The sequence below is a fragment of the Bison bison genome, unplaced genomic scaffold (assembly GCF_000754665.1).
Source record: "Bison bison bison isolate TAMUID 2011002044 unplaced genomic scaffold, Bison_UMD1.0 scf7180017864183, whole genome shotgun sequence".
NCBI classification, from domain to species: domain Eukaryota; kingdom Metazoa; phylum Chordata; class Mammalia; order Artiodactyla; family Bovidae; genus Bison; species Bison bison.
In genome coordinates this window covers 6,651,598-6,668,204 of record NW_011494755.1, presented here as the reverse complement: position 1 = coordinate 6,668,204, position 16,607 = coordinate 6,651,598, and the positions used below count along the sequence as shown (strand labels likewise).

At 44.3% G+C, this 16,607-nt stretch overlaps 1 protein-coding gene across 7 annotated transcripts in view; it reads right to left on the bottom strand.

Annotated features, from left to right (window-relative positions):
- Nucleotides 1-345: 345 nt before the first annotated feature.
- LOC104991163 (paralemmin-2) overlaps nucleotides 346-16,607 on the bottom strand; it is a 517,429-nt gene continuing 501,167 nt past the window's right edge. For 6 of the 7 annotated variants that reach the window (XM_010843550.1, XM_010843549.1, XM_010843552.1 and 3 more), the window contains 2 exons: nucleotides 14,954-15,132; nucleotides 346-4,292 (listed from right to left, as the gene is read on the bottom strand). In XM_010843550.1, coding sequence (XP_010841852.1) covers nucleotides 4,194-4,292; nucleotides 14,954-15,132 — 278 coding nt within the window. In that variant the 3' untranslated portion in view covers nucleotides 346-4,193. The remainder of the gene's footprint in view (nucleotides 4,293-14,953; nucleotides 15,133-16,607) is intronic. The other variant, XM_010843551.1, reaches the window with a different exon arrangement.

Genomic DNA, 16,607 nt, shown 5'->3' with positions numbered 1-16,607 from the left:
GGCAGAGAGTGAGCATCACTGTTCACCCTGCCCTTTGCCCCACCGTCTCTGACCTTGGAATCTACCTCCCTCCTCAGGAGGCACCCATGTCACGTCGGTCCCATCGGTTTCCAGCCTAGCCAGGGCAGCTGGACCCAACACGGCAAAAGGGGCACTGCCAACAGCCTGTCGAAGGTCTGCCCCACCAGCTCGTGTTGCTTTCTGGGTTCCAAATATGCAAGAAGCAATGTTCCCCCGTGGAATCAGAGGCAAGGGCACTGGCCACCCTCAGGCAGTGCGGTCCTCCAACTCCCCACCCCAGTCAAACAAGCGGCCATCACTTATAAAAACACAACACACACTGGGTTTTAATGAGAAAATAATTGTATACTTGCATTGAATGCCTCACAATCACTATAAAACCAAAGCAGGATAATAACATTGAAGTGGTTAACATACACAGGAGAGCCAGAGTATCATTTTCAAACACAGTATTGCTGCTTTTTGCCCCCTCCTCCAAAAAAGGGAAAAAAAAAAAAATGTCATTTGGGTAAAGAGCAACACAAAATCAAAATTGGCAGCTCACTCACTGAATGCTTAAAATTCAGGAAATTGGTTCTGTCACTAAAACTGGATATAGTCACCATCTCTAAACACATAGGTTATTATTTTTTTTTCCAATACATAGTTTAATGACATCCATTCTTTAGTTGGAAAAAATGTTAAATTATTTGTCTTCAGAGACAAGAGTCAACACTGTCTTAGTGTTCCTTGTTATGCTGTGTGTGTGTGTTGCGTATATATGTGGACACTGAGCTATATATGGTTTATACATCACTGTCTACGGTGGGCAGCATGCACAGGTGTAAAAAGGCAAGGAGACTGCATGTGTCCTTCACGCGGGACACAGCCCAGCCTCCTGCCACTGACAGACCCTGTTTCCATAATTTCTGGATGAGAAAGCCAAGGAATGTCAGTAGGTAATCAGTTCCGGAGGAAAGTGGACATCTATAAACACTGTGGAATGGAATACTTTCAGGAAAGCTTTTAATATCTACGGAATCTAAACATTTGTTCTAGCTGAGATTAACAAGCTTGCGTGCTATTTGGGGGCAGGGATGAGCATCAGAGGCCGATGTGTAGACAAGCCTCTTCCTCTCAATGGATGAGGCAGGAGTGATTTTCCTCCAGGTCTGCTCCATCTTCACATGGTTTAAGGGGTTCATTTGGGATCCCAGAGCCTAGCATAGTGATATGTACAAAGCCATGGCCCAATGTTTCTTAAATGAGTAAAAAAAACTCAAGAGCGCAGAGAAAACCTGGCTCTTCCAAGGGAACTGTAATGGACATTTTAACAGGGTTGTAACTGAGTGGAACAGCAGTCATCAGAAGGCAGCAGAAGGGAACAAGCAAAGGCTGGAGATGTGGGGGCCACAGTTAAACGGCTTTGTGACTGTGAGGGGGTCACGGAAACTCTGCATTTGTTGCCTACTCAAAGCACGGACCAAAGGATCCCAACTCTGTAACTCTACGCAATCAATGTGTCTGGTTCAATCAACTGTAGTCAAAGACCGATTTATCTGCCTCCACAGCAAGTGCAGGAATTGCGTGGCCTTCTAAGCTTTCTTTTCAGCTGCCCATTCTCTTCTCAAATGGAGGTTTAAGGTGGGTATACATTTTCCTTCAAAACAGAACCAAACACTTCAGGCAAGTCCTGAGGATTGTTTCCTCTTTCGAAAGATGGGGAGTCCATCTGTATCTAGTCTATGGCCGTGACCAGATCCAGAGTTAGTCCAGAAATCACGAAGCATAGAACACTTTGCTCTCCAGGCATCCGAGCAGCCTCTGTGTCCCTGGGCCACACGATGCTACTGTCGCATCAGTGGTCATTCCCGTGCCTGTCTTGGGAACAATGCTGGAAATCCTCAGGGTACTCTCCTGTCACTGATCAGGACTCCTCATCTCATTTTCCTGGGAACGTCTGTCTCTGTGCCAGCCTCTCCCACTTGAAAAAAGAATTCCTAACAGCAGGCATCTTATTTGTCACGTATCTCCAGTGGTTAGCACATTTTGTTGACTCTTCATTCGGAATGCTCAGGGCCGTGAGCCATTTGAAGATGGCGCTAATTACCCATCTGTAGAATTTGGCTTCAAATTGCAGGTTCCCTTGGCAGTTTCAAAGTTGTAAGTTACCCGACAGCTCCATTTCTACTTTGTGTCCACCACTTGTTTATGAATAAACTTTCCCCTAAAGTCGACATTAGTCTAATAAAAGAAGCAAAGATAGTGTGCATGACATCTACATACAAATTTTGTGGAATTGCTACTTGTCAGAATAACCTATTAGCGCTTATGACAGAATAATATAAAAACAAAAAGGAATTTTAGTGAGGTCTAACTTACTTATTGCTTTTTTTTAAAAAAACACAGTTTTAAAACAAAGGGCACAATATTGTAAAGTGATTATCCTCTAATTTAAAGAAAAAACAAAAGGGACGAAAAAAAAAAAGAATGCTGGTCAGTATTTTTCTCATGGCCAGAGTTAAAAAATTTCTCATCCAGAAATTGAGGGCATTCCATGATTGAATGCCCTGATCATATTGCTTTAAAAGACAAAAAGAGTAAAGCTGGCATCCTTTAGCCTATACTAAGCATGAATACAAAGCATGAGAATAAATATGAAACTTTCCTAAATGTCAAATTACAAAACTGCTCAAAACTTTGCCATTGTGACTCATGCAAATACCATGTTAGGTCAACTTAATATTACAAATACTGTATCAGCTCGGAGCCTCTATATCCTTTTCATAAAAAATAAATTCTCGCTCACTCCTGACGCTGGCAAACAGCTTTGGAGGAAGTAAGTGGATACCTTTGTCCCATGACCATTCTGGAATTTTACTCCTCACACACACACACACCCCCCCTTACTCGTGAGCACTCACGCGCTTTGCAAAAATACACAAAGGCATGTGTGGACACATAGGCACGTGTGTGCGTGCGCACGCACACACACCCATCTTTAGGATTTGTAGCTGATCCTAAGCCTGCACTTAAACTTCTATATTTTTCTCTGTATCATCCTGAAAAATATTGGTTGCTCAGCAAAAATAATCTCTCTTACTTCCTCATTTTCCCACTCTTTCTCCCTCCCTTATTCTCTACCTTTCATGAGCTTTCTTTACTGCTTCCTTTCCCTGACTAATCCAAAATAATCTATCATCTTCCTACTCCCTTGAAGGTTCACTTTATATATAAAATATAGTTATAAACACCTCTTTATTTCTCATCTACCTCTCCAAGGCAGAGTTCGCCCTTGTTTCGATTATTGCCATTCTAAAAACACCCCTCCCCTCTTGAACCATGCTGTTCAATGTGTACAGGTTTTATACATGGATAGATTCCCCCACCCCATCATAAAAATAGTTGTTGCCCCCTAAATATAGTCTTCATATAAAGAAACAGAATTGTGAAAATGTGTTCTCATAAACTGTAGCTCAGTCAGTATCATAAGCAGACAAGACCCTAAAGGTAAAATAATCTATTTGGTTTGGCTTTCTGCCCCCACTTCCTCAACCTCCTAATGTAGAACAGATTGTGTTTGCAACAGGAAGAAATCTTGTCTTCAAAATACGGATTGTGATCATTCATGGCTCCTAATTAAAAACAATTAAATGAAAGAGATATGGGACGAGAGTTGCCTCTTCTGGGCAAATGGAGAGAAACCTTATTTTGTGGCTGCTGGAGTAAATGGAGTTGGTCCGCCACCTGCGATGTGGTCACGGGTGGGAACTGGTGCAGGCGCAGGGAAGTACCCTCCGCCAGGTGGACGGCGCCAGCTTCTCAGATTCTCCAAAGGGCCACATCTCCACTGTTTTCCTCACCACCCAGGCAGCCTGGTCTCTTCTGCCTGGAGCAACCATGTCGGTTTGCTCATAATTTCTTTGTCCTTTTGGATCAACTGTGGTCCAAACCCAGGCGATCCTTTTGAGTCACACACACACACACACAATCCTTTTCCTTTTGACTCCCAGGAGTTTGAGTTTGGTGGGTGGACTGCTTTTTCACTGTAAATTATAACTTCTGGCCTGCATAAGGATTGCTGAGTTTGTTTGCACTTTAATAAATATTCTATTAAAATGCTTTAACTGTTGATTTCTTGGTTTCTTGGGACCCCAAGCACCAAAGAAGCTTCCTGGGTGGAAGGAAGTTGATTATTCATTGTTTTCTTCCTCTTGGTTGGCATAGATCCCCGCCTCCCAGCGCAAAGCCAATGCGCTCTTTCTTCGATTAACCCGTGTGGCCTCAAGGACCTAAGAGAGAAGGAAAAAAATTACACAGAGTTCATGGATATCAATCACATACACAAACTGACTTCTCTGTTTCTTTTCTCCTTTCCCTCCCTCAACAGTATCTACTGAATGAGGAAAGTGGGAAACTGTCTGAACCAGCTGGGAGACCGGAGAGAATGAAAGTGAAGGTGGGTGGTGGGAGGTCCTGGGGGCGCCATCATCTCACAGCCAAGTTCACTTGCCATCTGACCCATCATTCTCAGTATAGAGAGATTTAATTTCCCTGAAATGTTCTGCAAGTTTCCTAGAACTAAATTTGGCCCTGCATCAAGCTTTTTGATAACAAAGCGATCGCTACATGCTCTAGATGAGCGCAGTCTGTTGGCAATGTTCTGCATCTGGACTATCCAGTATGGCAGCTACTGAGTGCTTAGAACATGGCTCGTGCGGCTGAGAAACTACACACTTGATTTCAGTAGCCTCTTGGATCTAGTGACTACCACATTAGCACAGCTATGAATGGTCTTAGTCTCCAGAAAAGAGTTCCAAACAACGGAACCAGTGCGGAATCATTCCATCAAACTTTATGGACCTACGCAAGCTGTGATCTTATTTATATCACAAAAATCTACTTTGGTATAATTAAGCTCGCAAGAGGAATTAAGTGGGGGGAAAAAAAGAGCTTCTGAAGCCAATAATAAAGGAATCTGGGCATGCTGATGTAGCATCAGGGCTACAGGTACTCATTAAGGAAATGGAAGGTGACAACGTTGAGAACAAATTGGTTCACCACCATCGGGGTGAGCCACCCTCCCTCTGGTTCCCTAGAAGAGCCTGTGGACTCCGGGGGAAACCCTCGGCCAGTCTGCTCCTGCTTGAGTTTGATCCAGATGACATCCGCATGAAGGACATTTATGTTGCCAAAGCGGGAGAAACGGTTCAATTTCACAGTGCTACGCCAAAAGCAAGCCCATGCACACCAGTCAGTTCAGTTATTGTGGCTCTGGCTTAGGATGCACAGTTTCTGAATTTAAAGAAAAGTCCAGTAGAGCCAAGACTGGTTGGTTATCCAACCAATATGGAATGAAGCTTTTGTTTCTGTGAAGAACAATCATTCTGGCAAGCGACAGAGATGCTGACAACTTCAGAGAAGCAAGGAGATAAAGGTTTACAAGCAGTGGTGGGAGCCCAGACATAAGCAGATTCTGGACAGATAAAGGTCTAGGCAGGGCAAGGGGAGCAGGGGGAGGAATCTCAGTTTGCTTCTCTGCACCTCTGATAAAGTAATGGACTTCTCAGAGCTACAGTGCACTTTTCTCCGGGAAGGCTTCCCTAGTCCTCCTAGGAGGGACGGCTAGACAGGACATATGGGACACAACTCGGTCAGGTCTCCTGAAGGGATGTTCATCATGAAGAACATAAGCCATGCCCTAAAGTGTTGGTGTATAAGCATGTCATCGTCACTTAGTCAATATCTAAGAATAAGACATCAGTAGAAGGATGCTTCCAAGCCTGGCAGAGTTAAACAGCAGTCTTCAGGTCAATGCGTGGTAGCATGGTACCGGGAAGCCGTGCGGGACTGGAATGGCAAGTGCTGAGCTTTATTTCTAGCTCTCTGCCTGGAACGTGTTGCTGCTGTTCATGGCATCTTGTGTCTCTTAAACCTTATGTATAAAGAAAGTTTATCTACAAACACAACACCTGCCCTACTTCACAGGCTTTTTCAGGAAGAGGGGTGGACTCTGAAGTCCAGGCAGACTAAGGTTAAATCCTAGTAACTACATGACCTTGGGAAGGTTTATTATTTCTGTGCCTCAGTTTCCTTATATGTAAAATGGGGATTATAAAAACTATAGTACCAAGTTGGTCTGAGGAATAAATGAGGCAATGCATGTAAAGCGTTTAGCATAGTTTCCAGGGCATAGTAAGTTCTCAAACAGTAGTTTTGCATTTCTCACATCATGTGAAAGGGCTTTATGAGCAATCAAGTGGTATTCTAACATAAGGCATTTTGACAAGGAGCTCTCCTTGTGTAAAACAGTCATATGTTTGCCCTGCAGACTGCATATACAAACCAAATGGTTTACATAAGAGCTAAAAATCAATCTAAGGTTCTGAAAAAGAGTGTCCCCTTCCATTTCAGATGGCCTTAGGCCCCGTTTTAATTCTCAATCATGTTGAATAAATTTACTGTACTCTGTTCTTTGGGAACCTATATCAATCCAACTACCCAATCATCTTACAGATATTTCTTGGCTTTCTACCAAGTGTCGGGCATAGTACTTCATGTTTAGGACAGAAGAGTCTCTTCCCTCCTGGAGCTTAGTCACCAAAAAGTGCAATGGGCAGAGAAATGATACTTATAATTATGGAAACATTCAGCACAGCTTGGGTTTGAACATCTACTTGTGGCAACCCAAATAATTCATCTGTACCAACAATGAGCCCCCTTTTCTTCTTTCATTCCCCTATTTATATGCTCTTATCATGAGCCTGGATTTCTGATGAAATCTAAAGTTGTTAGTAAAGGCACAGATCAGATAAGCAGCAGAGCATAACTAAAAGAGCCAGTGACCTTGCTATAAAATTGTCTTCAGGTCCACGAGGTTATGATCAGACTGGCTCAGGAGTGAAGCCATCCTACAACTGGCCTTTTGAAGATTCAAAAGCCAAGCCCTTGGGGAAGGTATGTAGATGAGTCTCTGCTGCACAATTAATAGAGTACTGTGTGTGTGTGAATATAGCTCTAGCAAATCTAGAACTCTTGTTCTAGATGTTTGCATATTAACTTTGTCTCCTAAAGTGTGTTCCTTTCCTTTCTGGTTTAAGAAAAGCACTTGCCTCCAGGGCTCTGATAATAATAAATACATACATCACAGGTACCATGAACCAGCTGGGGTTTTAATCCTTGCTACTGTTCTGTGGGGGTTCATACCATTACTACTTGCATTTCACATATGAAAAAACTGAACCAAAAGGAGGTTTAAATAATCAGACTAGTAGAAGGAAAAGTTAACATCTGACCCCAGAACTCTGGGTATGGAGTCAATGGTCTGGAATACCATGTTCCACTGCTGCTCAGTGGCTGGGAGGAATCTGAAGGAGGAAGAATCAGAAAGGACAATATACATTCTCCATAGAAATAGAGAGAAAAAAACATAGTAAGACCTGATTTAAGGTTTTATCTTCCACAAATTAATTCAGATTTAGGTCTGGTGGGAGAAAGAAAAAAATCAATTCTCTCTGAACAGTCCTCTAATATTAATTTTTCTTTCCAATGCTTACGGAATTCAAGTGAATCGCTTCACTTTGAGTAGCAATCAGCCTAGTCAACTTTATTTTGGGGATGTGAAACAAAAGACAGACGTGTTAAGATGTGCTAATATTTGACCCCCCATCTCTTCCACAGAAGGTAGATAGGGCCCAGTTTTATCTTCCTTGGGTGGATGAGACCAGATTTTCATCAATCTTATGTTGACTCAAAGGGAATGTGGGCTTAGGGTCTAATTCTTAAACTACCTTCCCCCAACTGAGAACCACAGTTAGACACTGAAGAAGGTCCATGTAAAGATATTTGCAGTATTCATTTTATATTTTCTGGAAAAAAAAAAAAAAAACACCCACTGATAATCATCAATTCATATCTATAGTTAACTACATTTATTTTGCTAAACATGGAGATATAAAATATATTGTGTTGGCCAAAAAGATTATTCAGGTTTTCTGTAGGATGGTATAGAAAACCCAAACAAACATTTTGGGTCAAACCAAGATATTGTGCTATAGGTCAGCACAGCCAATCTGAAGAATAATTTGCAATAGGTAGTGAATGTGAGTCTGTATAAGCCCCAGAACAAGTGCTTTTACTTCTAGATATATTTGTAGACCTTCTTCCATGGGTCACACAAAGAGCTTTGTACAATAACATTCACTGATTCATTATTTGTAATGGCAAAGAAAAGATACAACCTACAGTTCGATCACCAGAAGGATAATCAATACATATGTACTCATTCAATGGAACACTATACACGGCAGCTATGATGAGTGAAGTAGAGCTGGAAGTATCAACATGGACACATTAAAAAATGATGCAGACAGAATAAAGATTACTGGGCGCTAAAATATGATACATTTATGGAAAGTTCTAGAACATGCAAAACCATTAGATATAATTTATGTATACAGACATATATAGTATATAGTATAAGGATAAAAACATGCATGGAAACAATCAATGCCAAACTCCAGAGAAGTTTTCTCTCGAGAGAGAGAAAGAAATGAGAGCTGGGAGAAGTAACAAGAGGGCTTGAATGGTATTGGTAATATTTATTTCTTTATAAAATATTAAGGAAATATTACAAATGACAAGAATGGACAAGGCTGGCCTCATTATTTTGCTCTGTCATAGACTTGGCACACTGGCACATCCTTGGCTCCATGGGATCACGGACGTTGTTGAGGTGACTACTATCTTCTCAGAACCAAGAAAGTGCCTGATGTGTAATAGGTCCTGGATAAACTGTTAACCAGGTGAATGAATAAATGATTCTCTACAATTCTGTACATCTGCAATAAGTCTTTTAAAATAAAAATGATGCTATAGAAATTAAAAATATAAAAACCAATATGCTTTCTCATAGCACATAAATAAGTCAATATATATGTGGAAAAGACGGAAAACATTTTAAAATGTGCTTTTTCATACTACAGGTTTGAGAAATTTGTGTAGAAGGAAGTTGTAGGGTTGAGGCTTTGGGGGAAATATAATGCTTGCAGGAGCGTCCAAAACAAAAACACAGGTTTAAAGATGGCAGGGAGGGGGAACTGGATTGGTTCACAGTTGGAATAAGTTATCCTAAAGCGATGGCATGGAGCTCTCTGGGTTTGTGTTAAGCCAAACCAAGGACTGATCCAACCCAACAGCCCCTGTCCACTTGAGCTACATGATTTTCTAACCAGACCAGAGCAGATTTGTTATCAGCTTCTAAAAGAACAAACAAAAATCCAAATAGCCCATTGGTTGTGCCCTCTAGTCCAAACATCTTCCAGATCCATGAGCATGGCAAGGTCTTGTCCAGCCCAGCACACAGCACAGCAAAGCACAGTCTCATATACCACTGTTGCATAGACGCCAACATTTCAAGGCAATCATCCCATTCAGAAAAGGAAGGGAGGAAAAAAAAACCATCAGGAAACGGCAAACCACGACAGCATGCACTTGGGTCGGGCATGCAGGAAGACCAAGACAAACAAGTGGAAAAGTACCTCGGAAGTCACCTTGCAAGACAGTAACTTAGAGGTGTACTGGCAGAGAGGGAAAAACCAGGGTTAGTAAATGGCAGAGACATGGGGAACACCCCTCAGCTGGGGACCAGCACGAGGGGGGCGGGGGGCGGGGGTGGGGGGGGACAGGAGGGGAAGTGACGTCAGGAGACCAGGACACACCCACACCAAGGCTTGCTTCATCTGATATCAGTTTATTAAAAAGTGTATCTTTTGTAGCAAGCAGATACCCTATTATTTCTTCATAAAAATATCAGATAAGCCAGACTTTGTTAATTCAAGATTTGTCACTTCCATTTGCTATGATCTGAATTAACAAGATTCTTTCCCCTGTTGTTTATGCAACCAGCTACCCCCCAGCAAGATCTTTAAGGGTCATGTTGGACTTGTTAGAATCTGTAGTCATCTGTAGACAAACAGCCCTTTCCTCTTCCTGTAGGCCTCTCTGAGCCCAAAGTAATCTTGTCATCTGTTGTCTCATGAAAAGAAGACCCTAACCACAGACAAAGAATGGTTTGAATGCAAGCTTTGTGGAGGCAGATTCTCTGAACCTGATCTAAGGATGGCACTGCCATGAGACAGCAAGCAGCCTGCTTCATCTCTACCTTGGGGGACTTAGATAGGTTCCTGAGAATGGGGTAATTATGTCGGAACTAGAATGATCCTTTAGTTCCTCTAGGAAACTAAAAGTCACTGTAAAGAAAGCTCAGCGAAAAAATGTCCTGGCTGTGGGTGATGAGTTAGAAGGACCGACTTCTGACAGCTCCCTTCAGACTTGTGGTCCTGACCTTGCATTTATATCACACGGGACCTTGAAGGCACTAACTGGTTTCTGGCAGGGTGACCATAGGCTGGATGGGGGATCATATGACTGTGATCACCGACTGCTTCTTAGGTGCTGCATTTGGAAAACATGTTGCATCATGATCAGATGACCAGGGGCTGATGAATGTGGAGTGTTCCCCTCCCCTGCATGTTCCTAGGGTGTGTGTGAGAACTAGGGGAATGAAGCATCACTGAGGGTGACTGAACTCTCAGCCTGCAGCGTAGGGGCACTGGAGGCAGACAAGCTTCCTCCGCCCACCCAGGGACAGTTCAGTGAGAATTCGTCGAAGATGTCTTGGTCTGGAAGGAAGTGTGTGTCAGGAATTCTTGGAAAAGTAGTGACTTCTAGCCCAGGAATTAACCCAGGAATCAAAGAGACCTTGGTTTAACCCAGGAATCGAAAAGGCCTTCTCTTATTCCAAGACAGGCAGGAAAGGCTGAAAGCCCTCTCATAACTACCTTGGGGGCAAAGGAGAAAGAAAGAGAACACAGGAAAACCCACCAAGGGTAGATTCAGTGCGAGGCCTGAGGATGGGGCTAAAAGCCCAGGAGGCTGTACTTTGGACTCAGCACAGCACCCCTTCCACTGAGAAAGGGAAAGCAAGTCTACCAAACAAGTTCAAGAGCACTCCTGATTCAAGAACTCATTGCCTTCTGAGACTAGGTCAGGTTGGAGGAAAAACTGGCCAGAAAAACAGTGTTGCCTCAATATCCTTCCTTTGCAAGGTACCAAGAAACCCTACAGGAAATTATGATTCATTAGGACCTTATGAGTTGCATGACTGACCAGAGACAGCATCAGGCCCAGATAAGGGGACATTTCCATGTAAGATAACATTTCCGGATTAGAGAAACCTATACTGCGAGCAGGACGGCTGCTCTGCACAAAAACACCAGGTGGGGGATGGATGAGGTTGAGCTCAGTGCCCCGGTCTCCTCCCCAGCTGCACAGCCGACTCAGGACTGCACCCTCACAGAGTTTTAGAAAAGCGTGCCTTTTCCTAATTCTCACAAGAGTCCTTAAAGGCTGGTAAACAGCCCGGTAAACAGCCCAGGGTAAGTGGGTAGGGTTGGGGTTAGCAATCCTCCTACCCCTAAATTAGCCAAGGGGGTACTAAGAGGTAGAGCCTGGCTGAACCTCAAGCATGGTGACACTCATCAGTGACCACGCCAAGCAGAAGGCCCCAGCCCAGGCGGATGAAGACCGTTGCTACTGAAGCATTACTGTGCCCCAGGTCTGAGCTGGGGAACAAGGATGGCCATTTGGGGGTCACTTTTTCAGAAAAGGGATTTTTTTTCCTGGTTCCTTGTCACTGACTTCATCCCCAACTGCAAAATGAAGCAAAACATCCACAGATGACTTTCACATCAACTCCTGGGCAGATGTTCCCAGAAAGAGAGATTCATGATTTCATATTTCACCTTCTGTTGTTCTCTGAGCCCTCACTTTGGTTTGAGGAGGAGAGAGGCTAGCTGAAGAGTATGAAAAAGAGCACTATATACTCCGCAGCTGCCTCATGCCACTGCCTGCCAGGGACTCCTTGAGCCAGAGTCTTCCCTCCTATCCCACATATGATATTTTATCAAGTGGGGAAATGGAAGGTCCTGAACTAGGGACTGGTCTCCAGATGCCAGTGCTACTCTGGGGTGGAGGGATGCTATACCTGTTTTGATGGTAAGGATCAGTGGTTTTCCGCCAGATAAGTTGGCAAAAACTACTCATGCAAACTGCAGGCACAGCTACATTTGTCTTCTCTTTCTTCTCTCCTCCCATCCTCATTAACATCACTGTACCCAGCGCATCACTACGCACACATCCCAGTCTTGGTTTCAAGCCTGCCTTCTCCTTGGGAAGTACAGTATGTAAGAATTCTCTTCATTCAGTTCAGAAAGAACTTGCCACTTCCTAAGGGTGAACACTTGTGGTTGGGTCCTGATCACACGTGAGTGACTCATAGCTGCCGAGTGGCTTTGGGGAAGAAATGGTGGCAGGCCCAAGTGCTGAGTCACAATGGACCCAGATGACTTAGGATGATAGAAGCTGGAGGAGCTAAGAAGCCACATCTTACCCCGAGGATCATGTATGTGGATGGAGCAAGAACAGAATTACCAGCTTCTGGGGCAGGGAAGCCAGTGACAAAATTCAGGCTTCAAGCCATCCATCTGCTCCCTATGGTTAATATTTTGGTATGAAAGACAATTAAAGAAAGGCCACAGATCAGCTAGGAAAAGAGATGAAGGCTTGTTCATTCCTACAGGTAAACTTCAACATATTCTGCAGTGATTGATGGTGACACAATAGAAAGATTCCCTGAATCAAAAGGACTAAGACAGGTTAACAGGTGGCTCTGAGATGAAGTCTCACTGATGATCATTCATTTGCTTTAGAACAGTATACTACAGTTCTTTCAAAAGAACTGTAATATACTGTTCTTTTGTTTCTTCCAGATTTGGGTCTCTTAAAAGAGATACAGTAGGTTGGATAGATTTTTTTTCTATCCCTAAGAACTTTCAACAGCGAAAAACTTGGTTCTCTTGCAGTATCAACAACAGTGCAGAACACTTGGCCTTGACTTTGAGATCTGGGAATATGAACAGTTTGCTTAGTAGGTTTCTTCCTTATCTAAAATGTTGATATACTTGGGAAAAAAAAAAAAAAACAGAGACAGGAGTGTGTAAGTAAAGGGCAATCAGTATTAAAAGGCCGATTCCAAGCAGCTTCCTTCATGCAAAGGGGGAAATCCAACCTGAGTCAAATACGTCAGGTGGCTGCCTAAGTGTCAGAGTCTGTTCATCTCTGCCTATGACATGAGTGCGAGCAGGCTCTTTACTTCCAGGTATGGCGTTTTCCCCTGACACCTGCCCTTCAACACAAAAGGCATGCACAAGAGATACAGAGGGGGTGCTTCAAAATCACTCGTCTGGGTCACATGCAAAGTAATCCATTAGTTCCTCCGTATCCCCACATCCCAGCCAACTTCCACCAAGGTTGCCGATATACAGTGTGAAATCGTACATACAGCCCCAAGCTTCAAGATGGTCACAGGCTCCAGAAAATACCTAAAGGTTAACTCCATAATTTTAAGAAAGGCTCAAAGAAGGGCAGAAAGGGTCTTACAGGCTCAGAGAAGGAGCCCTAGTGGTGGAAACCTCAGCAGCAGCCATCAAGGGCCAGGCCCATCCCACTGTACAATACAGGGAACAGCCCAGAAATACTCCAGCCCACCAGAGGAGCTGGGTTAGCTTTCCAAGCAACTGAGGTACAAGCCCAGGTAAGAGGCTGAGAGACACCAAGTGGGTCATTCGGCCGCCACAGGCACATTCACTTTCTTTACCACTAAAATGTTCAGTATCCTTTCACTCAGCCAACTAGAATATGAAAGGCAGTTAATCAGCATGGAACTCCTACTGTGAGCCCCGTTGTGTTCAAGTTTAAGGTGAGCAGAGAATTTATCATCCAAACTGGGGCACTTTTAAGAGGGAAAGGGGATGCTATTAATAATTACACGAGGATAAGAGGCAGAAACCAGGACTGTCCTGGGTCAACTGGGGCATATCCTCAACCGACCTGAGCTATTTCAGGGGAGGAGGTGGTTACCTCAATAAATGCTAAGAGACAGAAGCCAGCAGACTCCGAGGTTGACATGGACCCCTGAGGCTGATCCCCAGGCTCCTGGCTGTGCAGGCTGTGGGGCACAAGGGCTCTGAAGTCTCTTACTAGAGAAAGAAACCACAGAGCAGACGACTTTCTTCGCGGCTGATGGGCACGTCACATGCAAAGTTCTTGGAGCTGAGGGTAGCAGGGTAGCCGTGTGGTTTTTAACTGTCATTTTAAAAGGCTCTTTCCTGACACACTGTACACATGGGCTTGGTAGCAGCCGAAACATACTGAGCCTTCCGAGCACTGGGTACCACTTACAAGGACTGCCCGGAGCTGACACTGAAGGGTCAGCCTCATCACAGGTCTCTGCAGCGATCCCTGACCTTTTTGGTACCAGGAACTAGCTTCACAGAAGACAATTTTTCCATGGACCAGGGTCGGGATGGGGGGATGGTTTCAGGATGATCCAAGTGCATTACATTTATTGTGCACTTTATTTCTATTATTATTATTACATCAACTCCATCTCAGATCATCATCAGTCATTAGATCCCCGAGGTTGGGGACTCCTGCCTAGAGAAATAACATCTATACAGAGCAGGCGAGCAATGGCTGCGGTCAGCTCCCTGGTGTCTGTGGGTGATTTCAGGGAGCTTACGTCCTTCTTTCTGTGTTCCCCCTGCGTGGTATCTTTCTACACATCCCATATCTCATGTACAAGCTGTGCCAGTAGATTCAGACCAAAACTTGGCAGTAAAAAGACCCACTCTTTGCATGATCAATGTTTTTGAGAAACAAGACAAACCCCAACCCAACTCCAGGCATGTTAAAACCACACATCTGAAAATTGGTTCTGGTCCCATGATGCTGGCCAGACACCCGCACACACATCAGAGCCTGATCCACAGTACCATACACCAGGCCGACGTTCACCCTTGGATGCAGGAAAGAGGAAAGAGGAGAAACTTACACTACTATCATCCATTCTCTCGCGCCTTTTAGATTTGTGTGTCTCATAGTCTTCCATGAGGGTCTGCATCAGATTCTTGGGCCGCTGCGATCCGGCAGCCTCTTCGGGGGCTAAGTCAGGCTGCAAGCTGGGACCTTCAGGTGTGGGGGATGGAGGAGGTCTGACTTTCTCTATTTTCCCTGAAACAAACAACACGAAGAGAACACCCTTTCTAATAAGCTTGTCTGCTCATGACAGCTTTCGGAAAGAAGAGAACACTGGCAAAAAAGCAACCTGTGACATAGAGCGTGGTACCAGAATGATGGTTAAGTGCAGGTCATTTTATTACAAGGATCCAAGTGCTTAAGGATTAATGTCACAAATGCATCCAACAAAGACCTCAAGGAAACTGGTTCTAAAGTCAGTTAGACCAAAGAGACCTGTCAAGCATTTTGCAAATACGTCAGACAGACAGACAGACAGACACATAGACAGACATTGGCTCTGGTTGTTTTGGGGACATGTATTCTATTTGAATCTTAAAGGCCCATTTCTTACAGATAAGGAAAACTGAGGCTCTGCAAAGGGAAGGCTCTGCTGAGTCACCAGGAGGCTGGCGATGGTATCCAGGTCTCCTGGTTTCCTTCCCAGGCTCTTTCTCATCAGAGGTCACCGATGGACAGATGACCAGCCCGAGATTTTCGTATGGACAGCAGGGGTTGTAAAACCCCTGGGTGAGAACTAAGCCTGTTCTTCCTGGTCTTACATCGATCAGCCAGCTTCACTTTTTTACCTTACCTGCCATGGTCCTGAAAGCATTTAGGTTTGAGTTCCCAGGTCTTAAGGAATGAATGCCAACAACCGCAGGTTCCATGTTGTAGGAAAGGGGTGTGACAGACTTGGGAAAGGTGAGGTTCCAGCTTTTGAGATGCCAAACAGGAATTCTTAGGATGAGATCAGGTTCTCAGTCGCAGTGGTGTGGTGATGTCAGGCACTGCAGCCACGACTGCCTGCATCCCACCCTCTCTGGAAAAGCCTGGCCCTGACTTCTGGCCCAGGTAGGAGTGGGTTTTATTGCCAGAGCCCCAAATGCACCTCTGAGAAGTAGCTTCAGGTTCAACAGTCATGATGTTTTCAACTATGCCCCTTGTGAGAGACATAGGGACTGTAAACAAGGAATGTAGAGAAAACATACAAAATATACGGGGCTATTAAAGCACAAAAGTTTGGAAACGACCAGGGGAGGTTCAAGACCCACGTGACCCCCCTCCTGCAGACCCAGGATGAAGGCAGGTCATCTTTCTTTGCCTTACTCCCCAGACTGCCTGATGTAGCCAGCCAAAATCACAAGTGAAGCCTGGGGTCTGCATCTCTATGTGGGTGGCTATAAGACTTTACCAGGCAGAGCTCCTTTGATGGGAGGTGGGAAGCCCCTCAGAGTTCAGGAAGCTTGGGTTTTAATTTCTGCTCTCTCATGAACCAGCCATGAGGTTGGCTGTAGACAACCATATTATGTTCCCACTTTAATCTTGGATTGATCACTTAGGTTCTCCAAGTTTCAACTTCCCTAGCTTGCCTGGAAAATCCCACGGACGGAGGAGCCTGGTAGGCTGCAGTCCATGGGGTCACTAAGAGTCAGACACGACTGAGCGACTTCACTTTCACTTTTCACTTT